At 39.2% G+C, this 21,683-nt stretch overlaps 3 protein-coding genes and 1 pseudogene across 4 annotated transcripts; 2 read left to right on the plus strand and 2 right to left on the minus strand.

The window, feature by feature from the left end:
• Positions 1-393: 393 nt before the first annotated feature.
• On the plus strand, positions 394-5,478 carry LOC121985806 (RNA-binding protein L-like). 2 transcript variants are annotated; one of them, XM_042539466.1, is made up of 7 exons: positions 394-812; positions 2,038-2,515; positions 3,943-3,998; positions 4,092-4,222; positions 4,315-4,411; positions 4,493-4,654; positions 5,155-5,478. In XM_042539466.1, the coding sequence occupies exons 1-7, from the start codon at positions 504-506 to the stop codon at positions 5,155-5,157; spliced, it is 1,236 nt and encodes a 411-aa protein (XP_042395400.1). In that variant the 5' UTR covers positions 394-503; the 3' UTR covers positions 5,158-5,478. The 2 variants fall into 2 exon arrangements, with proteins under 2 accessions (XP_042395400.1, XP_042395401.1); XM_042539467.1 differs by having other exon boundaries at positions 4,496-4,654.
• Positions 5,479-7,366: 1,888 nt separating this feature from the next.
• On the plus strand, positions 7,367-10,168 carry LOC121985807 (protein THYLAKOID ASSEMBLY 8-like, chloroplastic). Its single transcript, XM_042539468.1, has 2 exons — positions 7,367-7,909; positions 9,622-10,168. Exons 1-2 carry the CDS (start codon positions 7,496-7,498, stop codon positions 10,009-10,011), a joined length of 804 nt encoding a protein of 267 aa, XP_042395402.1. The 5' UTR covers positions 7,367-7,495; the 3' UTR covers positions 10,012-10,168.
• Positions 10,169-10,279: 111 nt separating this feature from the next.
• Positions 10,280-13,061, minus strand: LOC121987016 (annotated as a pseudogene).
• Positions 13,062-16,491: 3,430 nt separating this feature from the next.
• On the minus strand, positions 16,492-19,444 carry LOC121985808 (sugar transport protein MST3-like). Its single transcript, XM_042539469.1, has 4 exons — positions 19,267-19,444; positions 18,858-19,180; positions 17,266-17,895; positions 16,492-17,170 (listed from the first exon to the last, which is right to left on the minus strand). The coding sequence occupies exons 1-4, from the start codon at positions 19,397-19,399 to the stop codon at positions 16,712-16,714; spliced, it is 1,545 nt and encodes a 514-aa protein (XP_042395403.1). The 5' UTR covers positions 19,400-19,444; the 3' UTR covers positions 16,492-16,711.
• Between the last annotated feature and the right edge of the window lie 2,239 nt (positions 19,445-21,683).

The following is a 21,683-nucleotide window of genomic DNA, read 5'->3' on the forward strand; positions in this document are numbered from 1 at the left end:
TATATATATATATATGGCAAAAAGGTGAAATCGTTCGTCCCCAACACTCCCGTCGTATCCAACCCAAGGTCATCATGAGAGAAATAAATCACAGCATCCTGAGGAGTATGTGACAGGTGGGGTGAGTTATATATATATATATATATATATATATATATATATATATATATATATATATATATATATATATATATATATATGCAATAAACTTGTGATGTTATTGGTGTATTTCATATCGTTGTTGGGCTTAGTCCGTACGTTCTTGGTTGGAGCATCTCTAATGGGCTCGTTAAAACGCATCGGGAGATTCGGTGACCTTCGCACGTACTTTTTACCGTGAGATATTCGGATCTCCAATCATAGATTTCTCCTTCTATATAATACAACCTCTTATCGCTTCCCCTCTCCTCTTCCCTTCCTGCATCTTCCCTCCCGCTTCTAGGGTTTGGATTCTTTTTTTCCCCGATTGTTGGGCTTCGATTGCGTCCTTATTCTCCCCAGAGATGATGCAGCCGGCGGGAGGGATGGGCCAGGCTCCGATCGGCGACCAGCAACCCCAGGGGCAGCAGTGGACCGCGATGTCGCTGCCTCAGGCGCCGTCGCAGGCGCAGTATTACCAGATGCAGGCGCCGCTGATGTGGAACAACCAGCCCTCGCAGGTGCCCCCGCCTGTGCCGTACCAGGCTCCTCCGTCGGTGCCTATGATGGCCCAGCCGGCGTCTGCAGATGAGATCCGGACGCTGTGGATGGGCGACCTGCAGTACTGGATGGATGAGGGTTATCTCTATGGTTGCTTTGCCCATACTGGAGAGGTGATACTAACTTGTCCTTATTCGTTGAGTGTTTGAGAATTTTGAGGGATAGGTTCTTTGCCACCGTACTTGCAGATTAAACTGGGTTTGCTTCCGTGATATGCCAAAAGCTAATCCCTCCCCTTCTTTGGCTTCCACGTTCTGATTTTCTCTTTCTTCACAATCTGAATTATTTTGATGTATAGTTAATTTGTTATGTCTTACTTTTTATCTGGGACTATTTGACAATTTTAAGAGATTGGCTTGATTCTCTCAAGTACTCGCTTTTTTGCATTTTATTATAAATTACCAATGGTTTAAAAAGCTAACTGACTGGTTTACTTCATCCGGGCTTGTGATGCTAAAACTGGACAAGACCTGCTTATGGATACACAACCAACACGTTATACGTAGTTTTGTATTGTATAGTCATGTTTGCTTTCATGAACTAGCCAATTGATGAAAAAAAATTTATGCCATGTCCGGTCATAAGTGAGTGAAACTGTTTGATCTGTTTATGCCATCTTTATCGAATGGTTTTTTTTTTTTGTTCTTACGTATATTATGAGTTGTCTTGGAAAACTCACTTTATGTATGCTGGAGTTTGAAGCCAAGATTTTCTTTTCCTCCACCAGGGAATTCATTTTCATCCATAATTCAATAAAAATATTTTAATGCACACAAGATATTGTTTTCTTCATATAACAAAGAAGGGGATATACCAAAAATGACTTGGTTAGCAACAATAAAATAAGATAAAGTTTATTTAAATATAGATGATGATATAGTATGGGATAAGACTTTGTTGTTGTATTGTTTTCTTCATATAACACTAGTAAATCAATCATTGTGTCATGATTTATCTCTTGGTAAAGGACTATTTTCTGGTACAGATGGCAGAACATGTTTACGATTCTCAGTTTTATATCTAGATGGTGATATATCCATCTAGCTGTGCTATTTTTTGACTGACTTTTAAGAATGTTTGTTTAAGAGTTAGGGAACTTGATTGCTATGAAATGTGTACAAGCTTGTATTGTTCTAGGATTTTCATTTTTTTTTCCCTTTTGCCTCTTTCTTTTGTTATGATTTATTACCTATTTACCTTTTCCTTTGGAAAGGATTTAGTTTGTATATTGTTCCACTGTGTGATTGCTTTAAGCTGCTTGTCTTTTGCTATCTATTTTTTTAAACTAAAATTGTTTTGTCAAAAATATTAATTGAAATCACTCTATACTTGATTCAGGTTGTTTCTGTAAAAGTTATTCGGAATAAGCAGACTGGGCAATCTGAGAGTTATGGTTTTATTGAGTTTATAACCCGTGCAGCAGCTGAACGAGTTCTTCAAACTTACAATGGTCAAATGATGCCGAATGTTGAGCAAACTTTCCGGCTTAATTGGGCATCATGTGGAGCAGGTGAGAGACGTGGAGACGATGGATCTGACTACACAATTTTTGTTGGGGATTTGGCGGCAGATGTTACAGATTACCTGCTACAAGAGACGTTCAAGAATCGATATCCATCAGTTAAGGGTGCAAAAATTGTGACTGATAAGCTTACAGGGCACTCTAAAGGCTATGGTTTTGTTAGATTTGGGGACCCAAATGAACAATCAAGTGCCATGTCTGACATGAATGGAGTTTATTGTTCAACAAGGCCCATGCGGATTGGTCCAGCTGCCAACAAAAAGACATTGAGTTCTCAACAATATTCTTCTGATGGTAAGTAAAAGTGAAGCTATTGCTTGCAACTTTTTTCTGCATTTTCTTCTATCCAAATGCCTATTTGTCCTATATTTTCCTATGCCTAAATGACTTATTCATGTTGTTTAGTTGATGGTTCCAATCTTGTTTACACTTAATTCTCTTAAAAGTGCCTAGTTTGGAAAGGAATTTCTGAGCTTTGCTCTTTGATTTTCCCGTGTCTGCTATTCACTTGAAGATAGTGGAATTGATATTCCTTCCACCATGCACTTTTGTGAAATTTAGGCTCCTTTACGCATAGTTCTAGACAAGACTTATATAAAGACTCATGTTGTCTCAAAGCAGGACGCCATGTGCCTTCATATAGGGCTTGGAATTGACTTCAGCTGAGATCCATATCTCCCCAGTTAGGTCAGTGTTCTTGATTATGTAACAGCTTGGTCCTTTTATGTTTGTGGCATTTTTCGCTACGTTCCCTTCGAGTTAGAGTGTTATTTTCCAACAGTTATCTACACTCTCAATTTACTTCAGATTTCTTATTCTGTGGCATCTTGTGCTACATTTTCTTTTAATTCTAGTGGTTTGTTCAAAACATTCTTCAAATTCTGCACGTAAATGACTTGGATATAAAAATGGGTACAATATCAGTTTCCACATCTTAATATGAATGAAAAAGGAATGGGGATTTAATTTCCATTCCACTGCACTTTGCAATAAAGTTTGTGTAACTATGCCCATTCTCACCCAAATATATTGGAACAATAAAATTCTATTGATGCATTTTAAGAGATTAATTTTAGATTTAATTTTATGAATGCACAATCTTCCTTCCATCCCCATTTGCAGCTTAAAGTTTTTAATCCCATACCTGCCCTGCTTGTGTAGTATTGCAACTTTAATTGAGGCATAAGACATGGTTGCCTAAGTATTATAATTTATGCAGTCATAACTGCATGATTTTACATGTTTAAAATAAAGTAAGTTTTGTTGAATAAAATTTAAACAATGTGTCATTATAAGATTAAATAATTACTAATATGTATTGTCGCTGCTATTTTAAACCATCACAGATAAAGGGTAGATTAGCAACCTTGAGGAGCTTTGTAGTATATTTATTGAAAACAATATAGGTTAGTTAGATTTCTGAACTTCTATTTTTATGTTGAGTCCGTGTAAATATTAATTAATATGATTTATCATCCTTGTCTGAATTTGCTTATTATCTGTCTTTTGTTGAAGTAGAAACAAAATATTAATGTGTACTTAGTAATCTGGGAAGATTATCATATGTTGAAAGATGTGCTGCATGCATCTTGATCATCATCCACAATCTAACACCATGTTTGGTTTTCTCCATATCAGACTTCCTTCAAAGTTCAAACACATAATGTGTGCCCAAATCATTTAGGTATTATTCCTATTAATTCATGTGTTCTTGCTTGCAGGTTCTCATCAGAATCTTCAAGGAATTGAATCTGACAATGATCCAAATAATACTACTGTAGGTGCTTTTGTTTTTGTTAATTATCATTATTTGCAAATAATAGTAAGGTAATGTGCAACTAATCTTGACTATTACTACCTTGGCTTTCAGATATTTGTTGGTGGATTGGATCCAAATGTCACAGATGACATTCTGCGGCAAGCATTTGGCCTATATGGGGAGTTGGTATATGTTAAGATACCTGTAGGCAAGCGTTGTGGATTTGTTCAGTTTGCCAACAGGTTGTGCTTTCAAAATGAACATTATCATTCTACCATATCATTTTTGTACCTCTGGTATTCATGTTTATGTGTTACTTGATTTCTTGTTTTAGGGCCAATGCAGAAGAGGCTTTGAGACAACTAAATGGAACACCAGTGGGTGGTCAAAGTGTCCGGCTTTCTTGGGGTCGTAGTCCCGCAAATAAGCAGGTTTATTAGTTGTTGGCTTAGTTAAAATTGTTTGGAATATTCTTGACCATAGAAACATCAAAATTTGATTGCTTCTGACAGCAGCCACAACAAGATCCCAACCAATGGAATGGAAACTACTATGGATACACTCAAAGCTATGAGACGTATGGATATGCCCCTACGCTTCAAGATCCTAATACATATGGATATGCTGCCTATCCCGGGTACAATTATCAGCAACAACAGCCACAGCAGCCACAGGTAGCCGTAGCATTACTTGTTTTATAGTTGATGCTGTCTTATCTTAACATAAATAACAATCATAGTGGCTCTTAAACATTTTTCCTTATAGTATTCGTGGTAGGTGGAAAATTCATATGGCTGTTCCTAATTGCATCTCTCAGATCCTCAAATAAGGTTTTTGCACATGCACAACATAAAGAGATACTATACTGAGATTGTCTAAGGGTCTCCTAGTCACCATGTGCTTAATTTGACTTACAACTCATCATTTTGGGGCTTGATTTCTTCTTTTGGCGTGACCAATTCAAATTTTAATAATTTTTATGCCTTTTCATATCATAATAAACTGAGCATTCTTGTTTTCCTTGTTAATACAAAGAGTTGCTTTCTTTGGAATTCCTTTGAACAAGTCCTACATTTTAGCTAGAAAGTTCATGTAATTATATGACAATTTATCTTGCTGGGCCTTCCATCTCAAAGTTCATCTTGGAGGAACTAACTTTTGTCTTGCCCTGCAGTGATTGATTTTGCCTATTAAATGCGCTCAAACAACCATGTGGTGTCCGGGACCGAATACTAGCTGATAAATCTAGCGGCCTGATCTGTCAACTAATTCTTTCATAATCTAGACGCAGTCTAGGTGCTGCCCGGTTTATGATGCTTAGCTAAGAGCTTTCTTTCAGACGTTTGAACACTAGATATTTATTGACAATGTAGTAATAATTAATGGGATCGGAGCCAAGTTGATTGATAAGGGATTACTGAATCGTACAATATTTGTAATTTCTGTATCCAGCTTGCGATGAGTCATCGTCCACGAAAAGATTTATGAATTGCTTAAATTCATGGTTTATTTAAGTATTTCCACCTTGTGGTCGTATTGTCGCTGCTAAAGGCATTGTGTTTTTTCCCCTTAAAATGCTATTGTTTTTTTATTCTGTTTTCCATTGAATACTTCCTGCTTGAGTCAGGACTTGTGATGTTTTCTTAATTTTACCAGACTGTATCTTATTAATTTGTTTTGATGAGATATATAGACATGGAGCAATCATATACTCAAGGAAAAAAATTCAAGGAAAAGTTCAAGGATAGACACATAAAGTCTTAGCCCATCATTTCACTTTTTGTGATGGAGAGCCCATCATTTCACTTTTTGTTAGTTCTATCACTTTATGTGTCTATCCTTGAATTTTTTTTCCTTGAGCATATCATTTTTCATAGACATGTTAAAACACAATTTCTCCAATATATTTGTTTTCCATATTCGAGTGTAAATTTAATACCCAATGCACCTGAAGAAACTAACGGTGTGAGGACCGTTTTTACTGTCATTTACAAGACGAATCGATTAGTCAAATTAAACCGAAAAGATCCGTTATCCTGATTGGATGGGGTTGGTCAGTTGATCCAATAAGCTGGGCAAGCAGACAGCCTGGTCGAGAGTGTGGTCGAGACAGTCCGTTAACAGGTCAAATTGCTACTCTTTTATCTATAATGGGAGATTTATAACATAGAATTTATACTATAAATTTCTCAATATAACCCTTCTCTTATTCTATAAGTGGAGTTTATAGTTTTTTTTTTTAGGTTAATAATTTTAAATCCCCTTGTATTTTATAACAGATTATATTTTACCCCCTCTATTTAAAAAATTATACTTAACCTCCCTTTGACATAAGTAAAAATGAAAAAAAAGTAAATGACTAAAATAACCCTAATCTAAATAAGACTTGTAGAAAAAAATGAAAAATAAAAATAAACCTATAAAATCGTTAAAAGCTTAATCTTAACCCAACCTGATTTATATATAGACACTAAATCTCACTTGTTTCTAGAAAAAATATCCTTACAAAATTCACACATGCATCGACATAAATAATAGAAAAATAGTAACTCTGAAAAGGATAATCAGTCAAAAATTCATTCCACCAAATAAAAAAGAACCAGAATTCTAAATTAATGAATCAAAATTAAATAAAGATAGAATAAAATTTATCATTAAAAATCAAAATAAAAATCCTTTGATGATTTATAAAAAAAATCACCCTTTTAATTTTTGTCCAAAAGTACATTTTCATTTCAAAGTAGCACATTTTTGAAATGAAAAATATTTTTAACTGCTTTGAAATGGAAATTTACTTTTGGACAAAAATTAAAAGGGTGATTTTTTTTATAAATTATCAAAGGGTCTTTATTTTAATTTTTAATGATAAACTTTATTCTATCTTTATTTAATTTTGATTCATCAATTTACAATTCTGACTCTTTTTTGGTTGGTGGGATGAGTTTTTGGCTGATTATCCCTTTCAGAGTTGTTATTTTTCTATTATTTATACTAGTGCATGTGTAAATTTAGGATATTTTTTCTAGGAACAAGTGAGATTTTGGGCCTATATATAAATCAGGTGGGGGTTAAGGTTAATCTTTCAACGATCTTACGGAATTTCTTTTATTTTTATTTTTCATTTTCTTCTAAAGTCTGATTTAGGTTAGGGTTATTTTGATCATTTATTTTTTTTCTCTTTTTTACTTATGTCAAAGGGGGAGTTAAGTGTAATTTTTTAAATAGAGGGGGTAAAATGTAACCTGTAATAAAATACAAGGGGGTAAAATGTAACCTGTAATAAAATATAAGGGGTTTAAAGTTATTAACCCTTTTTTTTTTTTTTTTTTTTTTTTTTTTATAAATCTGTATTAAAATTTTGGATCAGGTTTATAAAGGAAATAATGGAGAGAGGATTTTCAAAGAGGAGGTTTTTAAAAGAGAGTAGGCAGTGATGTAGGTTTACGACTACGGATGTTCATGAACATCGCACATCGCCGCCGCCTCTTCCAGCCATTTCCCTCGCTTCCTAGGCGATGGCCATCCGAGCCGTTTTATCTCGCGTAAAAATTGCATCTTTTCCCTCATGCTCTTCCCCCTTCAGACTTGCGCAGATCATCTTTCCAGCGAGTGCCTTGCAGAGACAGATATGCCTTCTTCCTCGTCTTTCGTTAATCGATTCGCCGGTGGCATTATCTGCAGAAGGCACGGGAGATCTGGGTTTGAGGCGCCACTACCACGACGGGAGACCGAGAGGTCCCCTTTGGAGGGGTAAGAAGATGATAGGCAAGGAGGCGCTGTTCGCCATCCTGGGGCTCAAGAGGTTCAAGGATGATGACGAGAAACTAGAAAAGTTCATCAAAACACATGTCCTTCGGCTACTTAAGATGGACAAGATCGCCGTCCTTACCGAGCTCGAGCGCCAGGGGGAGGTTGATTTGGCGGTCAAGGTACGCCATTCTAACTTCCATCGTGTAGATAGCTTTTGAGGGGATTAGGGTTTTGCGCGATTCGGTGCAGTAAAAAGCTTTTGAGGGCTTCTGTCCGAATCGAGACTGTTGGATTTTTCTTTTAAAAAAAAATCTTCAGTTTATGAAAAAATGATTAGTTTTTCAGTAGTAGGTTGCATTTGGAATCATGTATAAAGTAGTAGCCTTCAGTAGTTTCGAGCACTCTTTCCAAGTTTACTACACTCGTTTACATGGTTTTTATCTCTGTTGCTCTGTGGAATCATGCGAGAGATTAACATACTAAATTTCACTGAATTCAGTTGTGCTTGCCAGAAACTCAAATTTAACGTTCATTAAGATCATATATTTTTCTGAATTTAGTTGGTTGTACGAAAAATCCCTTTAGATCATAGCAATATGATTCTGCACCTTTCTTGACGCTGTGATTGAAATTCTGATACATGAGTAAATATGTCTAAAGATTTCATTTGATATTTGATAGGGGATAAGGCTTCTATAGTTTTATCATATGTGTGAAGTAAATAGTTATTTGTGTTAGGACAGATATTTATTTTCACATCAAGTATTTAGTCATTAGGTATGGTGGAGTCCTATTTATATGGGTGTAATTGTTCTCTTTTCACTATGATAATATAATGTATCTCTTGACTTGGTATCTTAATGAGCGAATATAGGATTTTCTATAGAATTTTCGATTGAGAGAGAGGTCATGAATATGATTTAGCAGCCTGGGCCTGGTTTTCCCTCCTCCCTCTTTGCTCACTTCCTCAAAAAGGAGACAACACCACTAAGAATGAGGTAGTTTTCAGAAAAGAAAGTACAATAACGAAAAAAAGAACGATTAGATTTGAGGAACAACATAATGGAGGTGTCAAGGTGGTGATAGTAAAAAGGCTATGATATTTTTCGAGCATTTATTCTTCGTCATGAACATCTCAAATCTTCTTTTCCCTTCTTTCTTTGTCCTATATTGACATTCTGCTTGGTCCTTTGTTCACCGTCAAATTTTCTCTTCTATTCATTTGTTAAAAATATTAGATATGCTTTAAGATTAGATTTGTCATAGTTTATATCATCCAAGATATCATGCTTTAAGATTAGGCATGTTACCCTGTATCTTAGAAAATATGGACTCTTGGTACCTTTGAGCTCCTTGTGCCTTATTTGTGTCATTAAGTTTTGTCTGGTACTCTGGTTTATTTAAAGAGCATCTATATCCATGGTGTGGGGTAAAAGTAACCACGAGGAAACATCTGCAACATTCTCAGTAACGGATTCATATCCCTTCTCTTCATTTCAGAGTTTATTGGCATTCCTGTTTTGTCATTCAATACTGGAGATTAGATTTCACTTTATATGATCTGCAGATTGGGTTTTATTTTGCATTTCTCACAAGTCCTTTTACTCTTAAAAATACTTTACGAAAGCACTCCCAAACCCAGCAGGAAACACTTTGACTAAAGTTAATGTTAAAAGGGCTTAGAGTTGTGAATTGTTTTGCATTTTCAAAGGAATTAGGTTTCAAGACTGTGAAATACTGTTTAGTGCTTTTAGATAGTCATGGACAATCTTTCTTCTTATAAGGCAAATAAACTTGTTTATAATTCTGATATTTTTTTCTTTTCTTTTTTAATTTAGAGCTTAAAATGTTTTGTAATTACAATAACGATCGTTTGCATTTTATGTTACAGATGTTTCATGTTATAAGGAAGGAGGATTGGTACAAACCAGATGTGTATATGTACAAGGATTTGATTGTTTCTCTGGCAAAATGTAAGAAAATGGAGGCAACCATGGAAATGTGGGAGAGTATGCGGAAGGAGAAACTTTTTCCTGATTTCCGAACATATGCTGAGGTAATAAGAGGATTTTTGAGATATGGATCACCTGCAGATGCGATGAACATCTATGAAGATATGAAGAAATCTCCAGACCCACCAGAAGAATTGCCTTTCAGGATACTGCTGAAAGGGCTTCTACCACATCCCTTGCTTCGGAATCGAGTAAAACAAGATTTTGAGGAGCTATTTCCAGAGAAAAATATCTATGATCCACCAGAAGAGATATTTGGCATGAAATGATGTGAAAAAGATAATTAGTTTTATCCTCCTCTACATGATTGCTAAGCAACGCTGTTTTCATTGTTTGTTTTTGCACAACTGATTTACACATTGTAACTTAAAAGAATGTCTATTTTTATGAGGAAATGCAATTCTTTCTCCCTAGTTCATCAGAAAATATATCTTTTTTTACATTGTTTTCAAGAACCAAATGAGAATGCATGAACACGTAATGACGCATATTTAGACAGAACAATCGATCACACATGACATGCATTTCTCTCCCTTGTTCATCATGACCTAAAATTTTGAAGAATATGACCACAGAATCCATACACATAAAGAGAAAGAACAATAAATTAGTTTAAATAGTTATTTACATTTTTTAGATGCTGCTCCATCCCTCCCAAGCCTGGTCAAGCTTTATCTCCCATCCATGGCGTTGAAAACATGCATTTTAGTCACCTCTTCACTTCTTGTCCTACGACAGCATGAACGAGATGTATAAATTTACTATTCGGCAAAGTTTCTCTAAAGAACCGATTATTGCTAGCACTCAAGAACAGCAGCTACCTGGGAATAAAGAAAGGCCACAAGAATGGCAATGGCGGCACCGAGAGCATTAATGGGTTGGATGGATGTGAGTAAGATAATGATGGATGAGACGATAACAGATATCCGTTTCATGGTGTTTCCAATGTTAAATGTCAAAGGAAAGCTTTCTTCCAAAGCCATGTAAGAAACCTGGTTCCACAAATGATAGAAGACACTTTGTGCTGCCACCCACCTGAAAGAAAGCAAATCCTACTTCAAATAGTTTAACACGATTGATAAGATACTCCCAAGCAGATCATCTATTTTATGATAATCTACAAAGAACTTTGTGGATTTGTTGCTGAAATAAGGTGATGAAGTTTAAACTGTTTCAATCAGAAAGAAAGCAAAGAAAACCATCGAGCAAACCAAATCATTTCCCACACTCTGTTTGGAAATAACTTAAGTCATGGAATTGAATTGAATTCCATTATGAATTAAATTCCACAAGGAATTGAATTCAATTCTCATGTTTGTAATGAATTACAACTTAAGTTATGGAATTCTTATGTTTTACCATTTTATCCTTCTCTCTTTTTTCTTTTCTTTTTTTTACAAAGAAGAGAGAATGAGGGCACAATGGACATAATATGGAGAATTGAATTCCCTATCTAAATCATACATAAAGAGGTGTGATTTACTTTTGCCTTGTTTGATGGAATTGGAATTGAATTCCATATCAATTCTTAGCTAAAAAATCATTCCAAAGCATGAAATTCAATTTCAATTCTAAAAGGAATTGAATTCATATCAATTCTTAGCTAAAAAATCATTCCAAAGCATGGAATTCAATTCTAATTCTAAAAGGAATTGAATTCCATATCATTCCAAACAGGCTAAGTTTTAGTTCCGACAGAAGCCAAATTTAACTAAGGAACACAAACAGTGCTAGATTTACCAAACAAAATGAGGACCGATCTGTGAGATGGCCTTCTGCCAACCTTCTGCCCATACCTGCGGACCTTCCACGGCAATTGCAAACGGTGTGCGTATTAACAGGGACAACATAGAGAGGCAAGCGTAGTAGTTCATCCAACTAACAGACTTCCCACTCATTCCTCTTTTGGAGAAGATGCTACTGAATACAAACGCAAGATTCGATATCATTGCACCCATAAATCCTGCAATCAAAGCAAGAAAGCACGAACATTCTCAGGATTTGCAAACAGTTCTTTTTCTCTGTAGCATAGAAAAAAGATCAAACTTTCCGAGTGCGAGTATATAAATATCGGTTATTATACTGATGCAGATTGCAATGCAAAACATTGAGCATTCGTTAAAGTCATACCTGTCGTGTTAAAATTGAGCTCTGTTAGAGCAGACAAGGGACAGCCGCCAATGATGGGCAGCAGGGAGAGATACACCGACACAGGGAAAGCCTGTCCGAGCAGAAACCTTGAAACCAGCACTGAGAAAGAAGGACCCCCGCTCTTTAATTATGTGGGTGAACGACGCTGCTACCTTCGACATGCTCACTGTAGCCGCCACACGCCCGATGGTGTGTGCCAATGCTACCTATACTCAATTAGAAATCTCCATCGTCAGAATCCAGGAACCAAGCCTAAACCTTCTGTAGAGCCCTATTTTACTCATCGGAGTCAGGGATTTCCAGAAGCCCAAGTCGGCACTGGGATGTTCGGCAATCTTAGCAGCTCAAAAGGCGAGCATTATGAGGGAACCGGCTGCGAGGGAGAGAGTGGAGGTGAGCCAAGGGTAGGGGAAGGCGTAGAGGACCTTCTTATTGTAGATGTCGAAGACCACGTTCGACGCCCACCACGTCGCGAAGTAAAACCCGACCTTGAGCGTCCGCGCCCAAGTTGACTGTTTCTCATCCTCGTCCGGGAGCGAGATGGCGTCGTGCCTGTCCGCCTCGCTTCCTGGTTGGGACTCCAAAGAGAAAGGGGTTGGATAAATTAGGAGTTTCGAGACGGAAAGGAACTCGGAACCTCGTGCGAGAAGGGAATTCGAGGGCGAGCAGAAGATATCGCCATCGAAGATTTGGGCGCCGCCGCAGCGATTATGGCCGGGCAAGAAGAAGAAGAAGAAGAAGAAGCGATGACGGCGCAGATCATCTTCGCAATGGGGGATCAAAATCCGATCTTTATCGCCTTCGGAGCGATGAATGCAGGAGGATTGGGCGCTTCCTGCTTCCTCTCTGCTCCCGAAATCCTAGAAATTCTCAGGAAAACGCAGTCAAATTGAAGAATTAGGGAACGGGGGGAAAAGGGATCGCGAGGAGAGACGGATGCTTATTCGTCGGGAGCGAAGTGTTCAAATTTTTAATCGTGCGGTTATTTTATTTTATTATTTTTTTATAGGATTTTTTTATGAAGTATTTTTTTCACATTTCATAAGACTTTTTAAACGGAATGAAATTATACAAATTAATTTGTAGGTTAAAGAGTTTTGATATTCAAACCAAATTTCATTTAATAAAAAATAAATTTCTAAAATTTTACTCTATAAAATGAACACATTTTAGTCAGGTTTTCACCATGGGGATCAAACGATGTTACAAGGCACCCAAAAAAAAGGACAAAAAAACAAATGCTGAAGTAGAACTTCCAAATCCAGCGACGTTAGGCCGACGAACCGGGGGGCAGGGTGACGGCGACAGGAACCGGGGGGCTGAGGAGCGGCGGCGTCGAGGCTGTGGCTGGAGCCTTCTGTGGGAGAGCGGGTTGGCAGCCACGGCCGCCGTCGTCGCAGCCCCTTTGCCCCTGACTGCTGCTGGTGCTGGTGGACCTGTGGCGAACGATTCCGAAGCCCAGGACGAGGCCCACAACCAGAAGCACAGCCACTACCAAGAAGAAGATCTTGGTGGCCTTCCCCACGTAGCACCACATCTCTTCCCTTCCTCTAAAGGTTTATTAGTACAAACCTTTCGAGCAGAAAGAGCCTCAAGATGGCTTTGGACTTGTCTGGTTCTGCTTCTCTACTCTGACCAGAGAAGAGGCAGAGGCTTCGCTTTGAATGGCATTGAATGGAGAATTGGGGCGCGAGCCTGTCAGATGCTGGTGTCTGCCACTTGTTGTTCATTGTCATGTCTGTTCAATTTTTTGAGGCAGAGGTACAAGAGTGGAAACATGAACAGGGAAACCTGATCGTTAATTAATGTCCGCGTACAGTATGAAGTTTTAAATTGTATTTGTTAAATATTAAAGTTTATGATAAAGTGAAAAATGGTGATTCATCATGCGTGAAAAATAAGAGAGATACCTAGCTGGATAGGTGGTTGACTGATAAAAGAATTTGTGAGAACGAGAAGATAACGAATTGGAATAGAAAAAAGTTGCGAGTACTTTATAAAATTATTATGATAAAAGATGAATACGATTAGTCCTAGTTAATTCATCTCACACTAAATTTTTTTATCCTACTATGTATATATTTAAGAGAGCAGTAGAATATCAATGTCCAAAAATTAAAGAAAAAGATATGTGGTAAATGTCCTATGACACTCAAATTAATACAATATTCGAACGGGCAAAATGAAAAGAAAACAATAGAATACATGTGTGTGTGATATGACCACTATTCAAACCACTATTCAAATATGTATATGTGTATCTTACTAACAGAGAGGAGCTCTTTATATATTTTCTATTATAACTTTCATAATCATAAGTTGCTAGAAAATGTTAGAGGTTATTAAATAAGGGAAGACATACAGTCTGAGTGAAGTACAATAACCGTCCGAGAAATTTTTCGTTATCCATATGTGTATCTTTTTTTATCTTTTGAAATTTACGATATTAATGAGGCGGTTGAAAAAATATGCTGTCACAAGTTATTGACTGATGGAAAATGCAATCACCTTCGAAGAAGGTTCTAGTGAATGATCATTATAATAAAGGAATATTTTCTGACAAACGGTTGTTATTCTGATAGATTATTATGATTTTCTGACCATTTTATTTGCTGAGTGTATCTCGACCGAATTTTTGAACCAACTGACTCTATATTCATTCTTCTCTTAAGTTGCTCGGTTATGTATTGGATGGTGCTGGAGATTTGTTCTTGAAGTAATATGAAGCTAAGTTCCTTAGTTCCCGTTGGTTCTTTAATCGACCGACCATATACGAAGATACTTGTCTTAAAGGAATGGGGAACTGAGTCGTTAGAGATTCAATCAGTACTTTAAGTCGATCGTCCATATGATAGAAAACTCGTCTTTGAAGTGAGAACCTTAGATTTGAAAATCCAGCCAAGTTTATAAGGGGATTTACTTTTCTGTATGTGTAAGAGACGGACATGCTGAATTGTATAAATATGACTGGAATTATTATCGACTGGCTATATAAAGGACTCATAGGGTCTGATATGGTGCATGATAGTGGGGTTGGACAGCGGACGTGGTCGGAAGTCAAACCCACGAGGCGGTCAGAAGTCAAGCTCACGAGGCGGTCAAAAGTCAAGCTCACGTGGCGGTCAGAAGTCAAGCCTATGTGGTGGTCAAAAGTCCGACCTACGTAGAGGTCAAAAGTCCGACCTACGTGGGGTTTAAAGGGTCAGGTTACAGGATGGTCCTGGTCGGGCACAAGTGACATTCCGAAGTTAGACCTACATGTCAAGTAGGAACTCGAAAGGTAGGACCTACAGATCAGGACTCAAAGACTTGCGGCACAGGATACACAGACCAAAGTGTACAGGTCGGGATATGCAAACCAAGGATTACAGGTCAGGACTTATAGATTTGTGCAATAGGATATGCGGACCAAAGACATACAGGTCGAGATATGTGGATGAAAGTTTACAGGTCACGGTAAGATACGGAATAGGGTCGGGCGTACGGGAACGATAGGCGAAGGCCTCGATTGGCAGGGCGGTAGGCACAGGTCTGGATCTACCGAGATAGACCGAATGGAAAATGCAAGGTGGGACGTACAGATCTGGATTTGCGGGACAACAAACAAGCTAGGGAATGCGCCAAGAAATGCAGGTTTGGGCATACATGTCAGTATTTGCAAGTACGAGGACCCAGTCGAAGGTTAGCAGGCCGGGGTGAGCCTACACTATACGACAATCAAGTTAGGGAATCGTAACAACCCGTCAGAGAATAATCACTGCATGTCAGGGAATATGCTAACGGTCTAGGGCTCATTGTCCACCGATGTCTCCTTAAACCTATAGGAAGATGTCATGTGTTATTCCCCGCCAGAAAAATCCTGACACCCGACATTCCCTGACATTCATCAGACTCCAGAAGTACTCATTGTCGTATAAAAATGGAGGCTTTGTCTCTATGCAGGTACGCTCACTCGTCTTTTCGCACTCGTCTTTTACTTTTCGTCCTTTCACTGTGTTTTTGGGAAAAAAAAGTACCTAACTTGAACGTCGGAGGGTCTGACCCGGGAATTTTTTTCTTGGTTATTGGTCTCTAACGTAGAGGCGGCTTGTTTGAGTGTGCGTAGAGCCCTCGTGTCGTCGTCTCCGTCTCCGTCATCACCCCTCGTCATCCGCTCGTGAGAACCCTTCCGGTAGATGTCAGATCAACCAGCGCTTCCACGACTTTCGGTCAGCACCAAGGACAGCGCAGCCAGTCTCTGTCCGATTCAGCTTCCGGACGAGATCAGGGTCGACCAATTATATGTTGAAAAAGCGAGTAAAAAATCGGGGCCTCTTATTCTGATCGGACTTATGATCGGCTGAATCTATGGTAAATTAGATGCCCTTTGAACTCGGTTAGACATAGAATGATATTTGTCTGTATACAGAATCTGATGGTTCTCTTATTCGACGACAAAGATGAAAGTGAAGGCTCGTAAAATCCCTCGTCCACTTAGATTTAGCAAGCGGCGACTGCCTAGCTGGCAGTATCTTATTCTCGTTCACAGGAACGCACAAAAGCTACAGCGATAATTAGGAGAACTGGATTCTCTCAGGATCGATTATTGAGCCACTTGCTTGATACAAGCCAAGTCTCTGTCCCTTTTTGCTGATATTTCATCAACTTATTCGGAGCATTTAATCGTTCATAACTACTGTTACAGCACTGAGAAAATATTTACAGCAATCTCATTACATTCTATTTGTTCATCATATTAATCGATAATAAGCTGGTTTAACTAGCAGAGTAAGAACAAGACGTGTAGCTAAATTGAAGCTTATATCGATGGCAATGGAGTTACTTCTCGCCGGACTTGGGCTTCTCGACGCCGTTGACGTCGTTGTCTGCAATGAACCTGCCCCAGAACCAGTGCTTCCTCCACACGAGCACCATCTCCTCGATGGGCACGTTCTTGGTCTCCGGCAAGAAGAAGAAGACGAAGAGGCTCATGATGAAGACCCAGCCGCCGAAGAAGTAGAAGAGGCCGAACTTCATGTGGCAGAGCATGGTGAGGAAGGCCTGCGCGATGACGAAGGTGAACAGCATGTTCACCGACACGTTGATGCTCTGCCCCGCCGACCGGATCTCCAACGGAAAGATCTCGCTCGGCACCAGCCACCCCAGCGGCCCCCACGACCACGCGAACCCCGCCACGTACGCGCAGATGAACAGCACCACGATCGCCGCGTACCCCTTCGGAAAATGGCCTTCGCCGCTCGTCCCGAATTTGATCGCGATCAATGTCCCGACTACGATCTGAGTAGTGTTTTAATTAATTAGATGAGGAAACGTGCGTCGAGATTTCCCAATTATGCTTATGGGGAATGTGGATCTTAATTGAGTTGCAGTACCTGACACACGATCATTTGAGCGCCGCCCTCGAGGAAGAGTTTGCGGCGGCCGAGGCGGTCGACGGTGAAGATGGAGACTAAGGTGGCGAAGACGTTGACGAGGCCGGTGATCACGGCGGACATGAGCGAGGTGTTGCTGCCGAATCCAAGGGTGCGGAACAGGACGGGGGCGTAGAACATGATGACGTTTATGCCGGTGAGCTGCTGGAAGAAGGGGATGAGCAGGGCCATGATGATCTGGGGGCGGTACCGGCGCTGGAGGATGTTGGCCCACGGATTCTCCACCAACTTGGACTCCTCGCTGGCGGCCACCAGGTCGGCGTACTCCGCGCCGACGTCGTGGGTGCCGCGGATGCGGCGGAGCATGCGCTGGGCGCGATCAGGGAAGCCGCGCTCCAGGAGGGAGTTGGGGGTGTCGGGGAGGAACAGGGAGCCGACGGTAATGATGCCCGCCGGAACGGCGGCGAGCGCGAGGCTGACGCGCCACCCCCACCCGCCCTTTATCTTGTTGGTTCCGTAGTTGATCAGGTTTGCGGCGAGGATGCCGATCGTGATCATGAGCTGGAAGCCGATGTTGAGCATGCCGCGGAGCCGCGCCGGCGCCATCTCCGACAAATACACCGGCACCGACTGCGTTACTAACGCTACTTAATTTTCTCATTACAGTAACAAATTACCGGAAAAAAAAACTTACGAAAATGGAAAGAAAATAATGAAACAGATTGAGACATTCCTTTTGTCTCTTGTATTAAATCGAAGAGCCTTCACGAAGAAGGCTCCGATTACAGACAAATTGAGATTAAATCAACTCTAGATTCAGTCACTAACAGACATCAGATTCTAAATGAAAATCCCTTTCACTTCGTTACCTTTTTATTACTATTATATATGTTGTTAGACTTCATTGGCCATTGCGTAGGATGACTTCCATCGATAAGACCACAAAAAGGACAAGGTCATTCATAAATTTATCTTTCTTCAATCTAATATTCGACTTTAAGAACAAGAAAAGGAATCTTGTAAAAATATGCAATTGTGATGGATGATTTATTCCATACAAAACATGCAGTGGCCTACCCAACAGCGACTTCTTTAACGAAATTGAAATACAGTTACACTGAAAAAAAAATGCAAAATTTGAAATATTTACAATGACTTTAGGAACAATAGAAATCTACGGTGTCTGAAACACGTTGCCATGCGATTAGTTAAACCCAAAACTAAGGAAAACAATATTCTTTTATATATATATATATATATTTTTATTTTTCGAGAACCACCACCCTCGTTTTCATTTGAACTTTTCAATAGCAAGTATAGTCAACTAAGTGAAGGATACGATATCATGTGACAGCTACCAAATCCTTTATTTTTTAAAATAAATTTCTGTTTCATATGCTCTGTTCTATGCTGAATATTATAGTTATAATGGTTGTATAGATACAGCTCAACCAATTACAGTAGCACGAGTTGACTAAAAGTCACCGGTAATCTAGTGGCTCAATTTGTTCTTTGAATTTTTCAAGGGAAAAAAATCAACAAAATGATTTGGATTTTTTTTTCTTCTTCTTCTTGAGCAGAGAATTCGGTACCTGGTTGGCGAAGCCGACGCCGATGCCGAGGAGGATGCGGCCGATGATGAGCATGGCGACGTCCTTGGCGGCGCCGTTGAGGGCGGCGCCGACGAGGAAGGTGACGCCGCCTCCGAACATGGACCACTTGCGGCCGAAGGCCCTGGTCACGCCGGAGGCGAAGAAGGAGGCGACTAGGGCCGCGAGGTAGAGCGACGACGTGAAGGTCTGAAGCAGCTGGCTGTCGAACTGGCAGTACTGGTTCGTGCTCCGGTTTGCCTGCTGCTTCCGGTGAACTTCCGGGAAGAACTTCTCCAGGAACGAGTCCATCGACGTCACCCCGCCTTAATTAACCAATTCTTAACTATTTATTTAATGATTAATTAATAATATATCTATGACGATCTAATTATAAGGTTAGTATACGTACCTGAGATGCCGATGTCATAGCCGAAGATGAGGCCGCCGGTGGCGGCGACGACGCAGGTGACGAGGACGTAGAGGGTTAGTTTGCCGGGGTATTCCTTGCCTGAACCGGAGTTGACGAGAGCGCCGCCGGCCATGTCTCAGTTATCGAGAGAAGATAAAGAAGGAAAGAGTTGGAGACGAACAAAGTGGCGGACGGGGATTTTATAGAATGCGATGCAATGGAGGATAAATAAATAAATAAATAATAATTTGAATATAGAGGACAATTAATAAATCATGTTAGGTTTTTAATTATTATTATTATATTTTATTTGTTAATTATTTTTATTATGAACAGACTGTCCGTCAGATTCGGGATGCGAGATCTGAGGCCGCGATGTGCGCCAGCAACTTGCCGTCCTGGTGTTGTTGGCCAATGAAGCAATGGACTTCTTATAACAATGAAATTGTTGGTTTGTGTCGTGTTTTCACATGATTGACAGCCGCTTTACAATATCGCACGGCGATCTTAGGAAGAGATATGAATTTTTATTGAAATTATAATTAGATGAACAACTGGGTCGTCAATTAAATAATCTTTCAGAGTACGAAGAAAGAGAAGCCGAGTCAACCCCGGCTTGCAAAAATGCTCCCGAAGTCGAACGGACGCGGAAGCCCTTTTTTTTTTTATTAGGTCAAAACTAAAAAAGACGATTTTTTTTAATTAAACTTGTAAAAAAAATACACTTCTCCTTCCTGTGATCATCATTTTAACTATTTTTTTTCTCATAACTAATATATTATTATAACTATTACAAGATCATCAATATTACCTAATTATAATGATATGAGAGGTTAAGAATATATGAGAGATGAAGTTGTAGTTAAAGTTAGGATGAAATGATGATTAAAATTAAAGAAAAGTGACAATTAGTCAGTGTGTCATTTTCAATAAGACTTTGCTTCTCGCTTAGCACTAAGGCATTGGATACAAGAACGATCCGTCTAAGAGTCGGTCGGACCTAAGGGACCTAGTGCTCTATTTCTGTGCTAAGATACCTAGCTATTATATGTCTAACTAGTCAATAGCTGATTGGGTTCAAGGGATAACAGGTATACCACAAGGCCGGTCAATCATACAACAAGCCAGATCCAGGGGACCCAACTTCCCACTTTCAGTACAAGTTTCTTAGAGCACAGCTTTTAACATACAGTCGATCGACCCTAAAGTTGGTCAGACTACAAGGACTTGTAGCCCCATTCATTACCAAGGTATATAGGAAAAATCCGATCGGCCTTAATGCGTCGATCGAGTATATGAGATACAATTCCCCATTATTCAGAGACAACTATCTCAACATACGACTGGTCGGGAATATCCCTGGCCAAGCCTACGGGACTTGGCTCATTATTGCTTTAATAGATGATCCCTAGCATCACATAATGTACAGCTAAGCGATCCAGAGCCCAAGCGATCTTACGTGACTCAACACCTCACCAAACCTATGTACTAATTGCCAGTATGATATAGAGCTGATCGATTAAAGGTTCAACCGAGATATGTGCAGGGGACAACACTATTAGATAATCACAATAACCTGTCAGAACATAACAATCATTTTATCACAGAATATTCCTCTATTACAACATATACATTCAATGGAATCTTTTCCGAATGTGATTATACACTTTCCATTAGCCGACATATTATGACAACAAATTCCTTCAACCGCCACATTAATGGCGTAGTTATAAAAGCAGTGCCCATGCGGGTAACGAAAGATTCCTCGGACGGAGACAGTGCATCTCCCAGACCGTACATCTTCCTTTGCTCGACAACTTCTAACACCCAATATTTGTTGCCACCTCATGATTGCAGAAGTTATGAGAGGTGGTATATAAAGGGGGTTTCTCCGTTAGTAAGGTACACGCATTTACAGCAATCTCACTTACACGCACGCATTTTATTGCATTCTTCTCCATTTTCCCACTCAGCCAATATACTAAATTGAGCGTCGGAGGACCTGCGCCAGGGAACTCTTCCCTTATTCTTGCTCTAACGTTCCCTTTGCTTTCTCTTTGGTGTGCGCAGAGAGAAACGAGTCTCTCCTCCTCGGTGCAAAACTCTTCTCCCATTCAATCTCAAAGTTACCTGTCCAGCACACCATCTCCATCAGTTTCAGACATGATCATATATCTACAATCTCGCTACTATAACTATACTATACAGTTGTAACCGTTAAAATTTATATAACTACTAAAATAATATTAATTAGTATTGATGAGAGATAAATTATCCTGTTATAATAATTATAATCGGTAACTACTATAACATGATAGTTGTTAGATTATATAATTTAATTATAATTATTTATTTATAGTCTTTAGAGCAATTTAATCTTTTATCATTTCAATTTAGGGTTCAGGTTTTTCTTATTA

This window comes from Zingiber officinale, chromosome 5B (assembly GCF_018446385.1).
Source record: "Zingiber officinale cultivar Zhangliang chromosome 5B, Zo_v1.1, whole genome shotgun sequence".
NCBI classification, from domain to species: domain Eukaryota; kingdom Viridiplantae; phylum Streptophyta; class Magnoliopsida; order Zingiberales; family Zingiberaceae; genus Zingiber; species Zingiber officinale.

Coding starts and splice junctions, on each gene's coding strand:
- LOC121985806 (XM_042539466.1), top strand. CDS start 504: ATGATGCAGCCGGCGGGAGGGATGGGCCAGGCTCCGATCGGCGACCAG. Junction 3,999..4,091: donor ATGATCCAAATAATACTACT/GTAGGTGCTTTT, acceptor CTTGGCTTTCAG/ATATTTGTTGGTGGATTGGA. Junction 4,412..4,492: donor GTAGTCCCGCAAATAAGCAG/GTTTATTAGTTG, acceptor TGCTTCTGACAG/CAGCCACAACAAGATCCCAA.
- LOC121985807 (XM_042539468.1), top strand. CDS start 7,496: ATGGCCATCCGAGCCGTTTTATCTCGCGTAAAAATTGCATCTTTTCCC. Junction 7,910..9,621: donor AGGTTGATTTGGCGGTCAAG/GTACGCCATTCT, acceptor TTTATGTTACAG/ATGTTTCATGTTATAAGGAA.
- LOC121985808 (XM_042539469.1), bottom strand. CDS start 19,399: ATGGCCGGCGGCGCTCTCGTCAACTCCGGTTCAGGCAAGGAATACCCC. Junction 19,181..19,266: donor CTATGACATCGGCATCTCAG/GTACGTATACTA, acceptor TGGTTAATTAAG/GCGGGGTGACGTCGATGGAC. Junction 17,171..17,265: donor CTCAAATGATCGTGTGTCAG/GTACTGCAACTC, acceptor AACACTACTCAG/ATCGTAGTCGGGACATTGAT.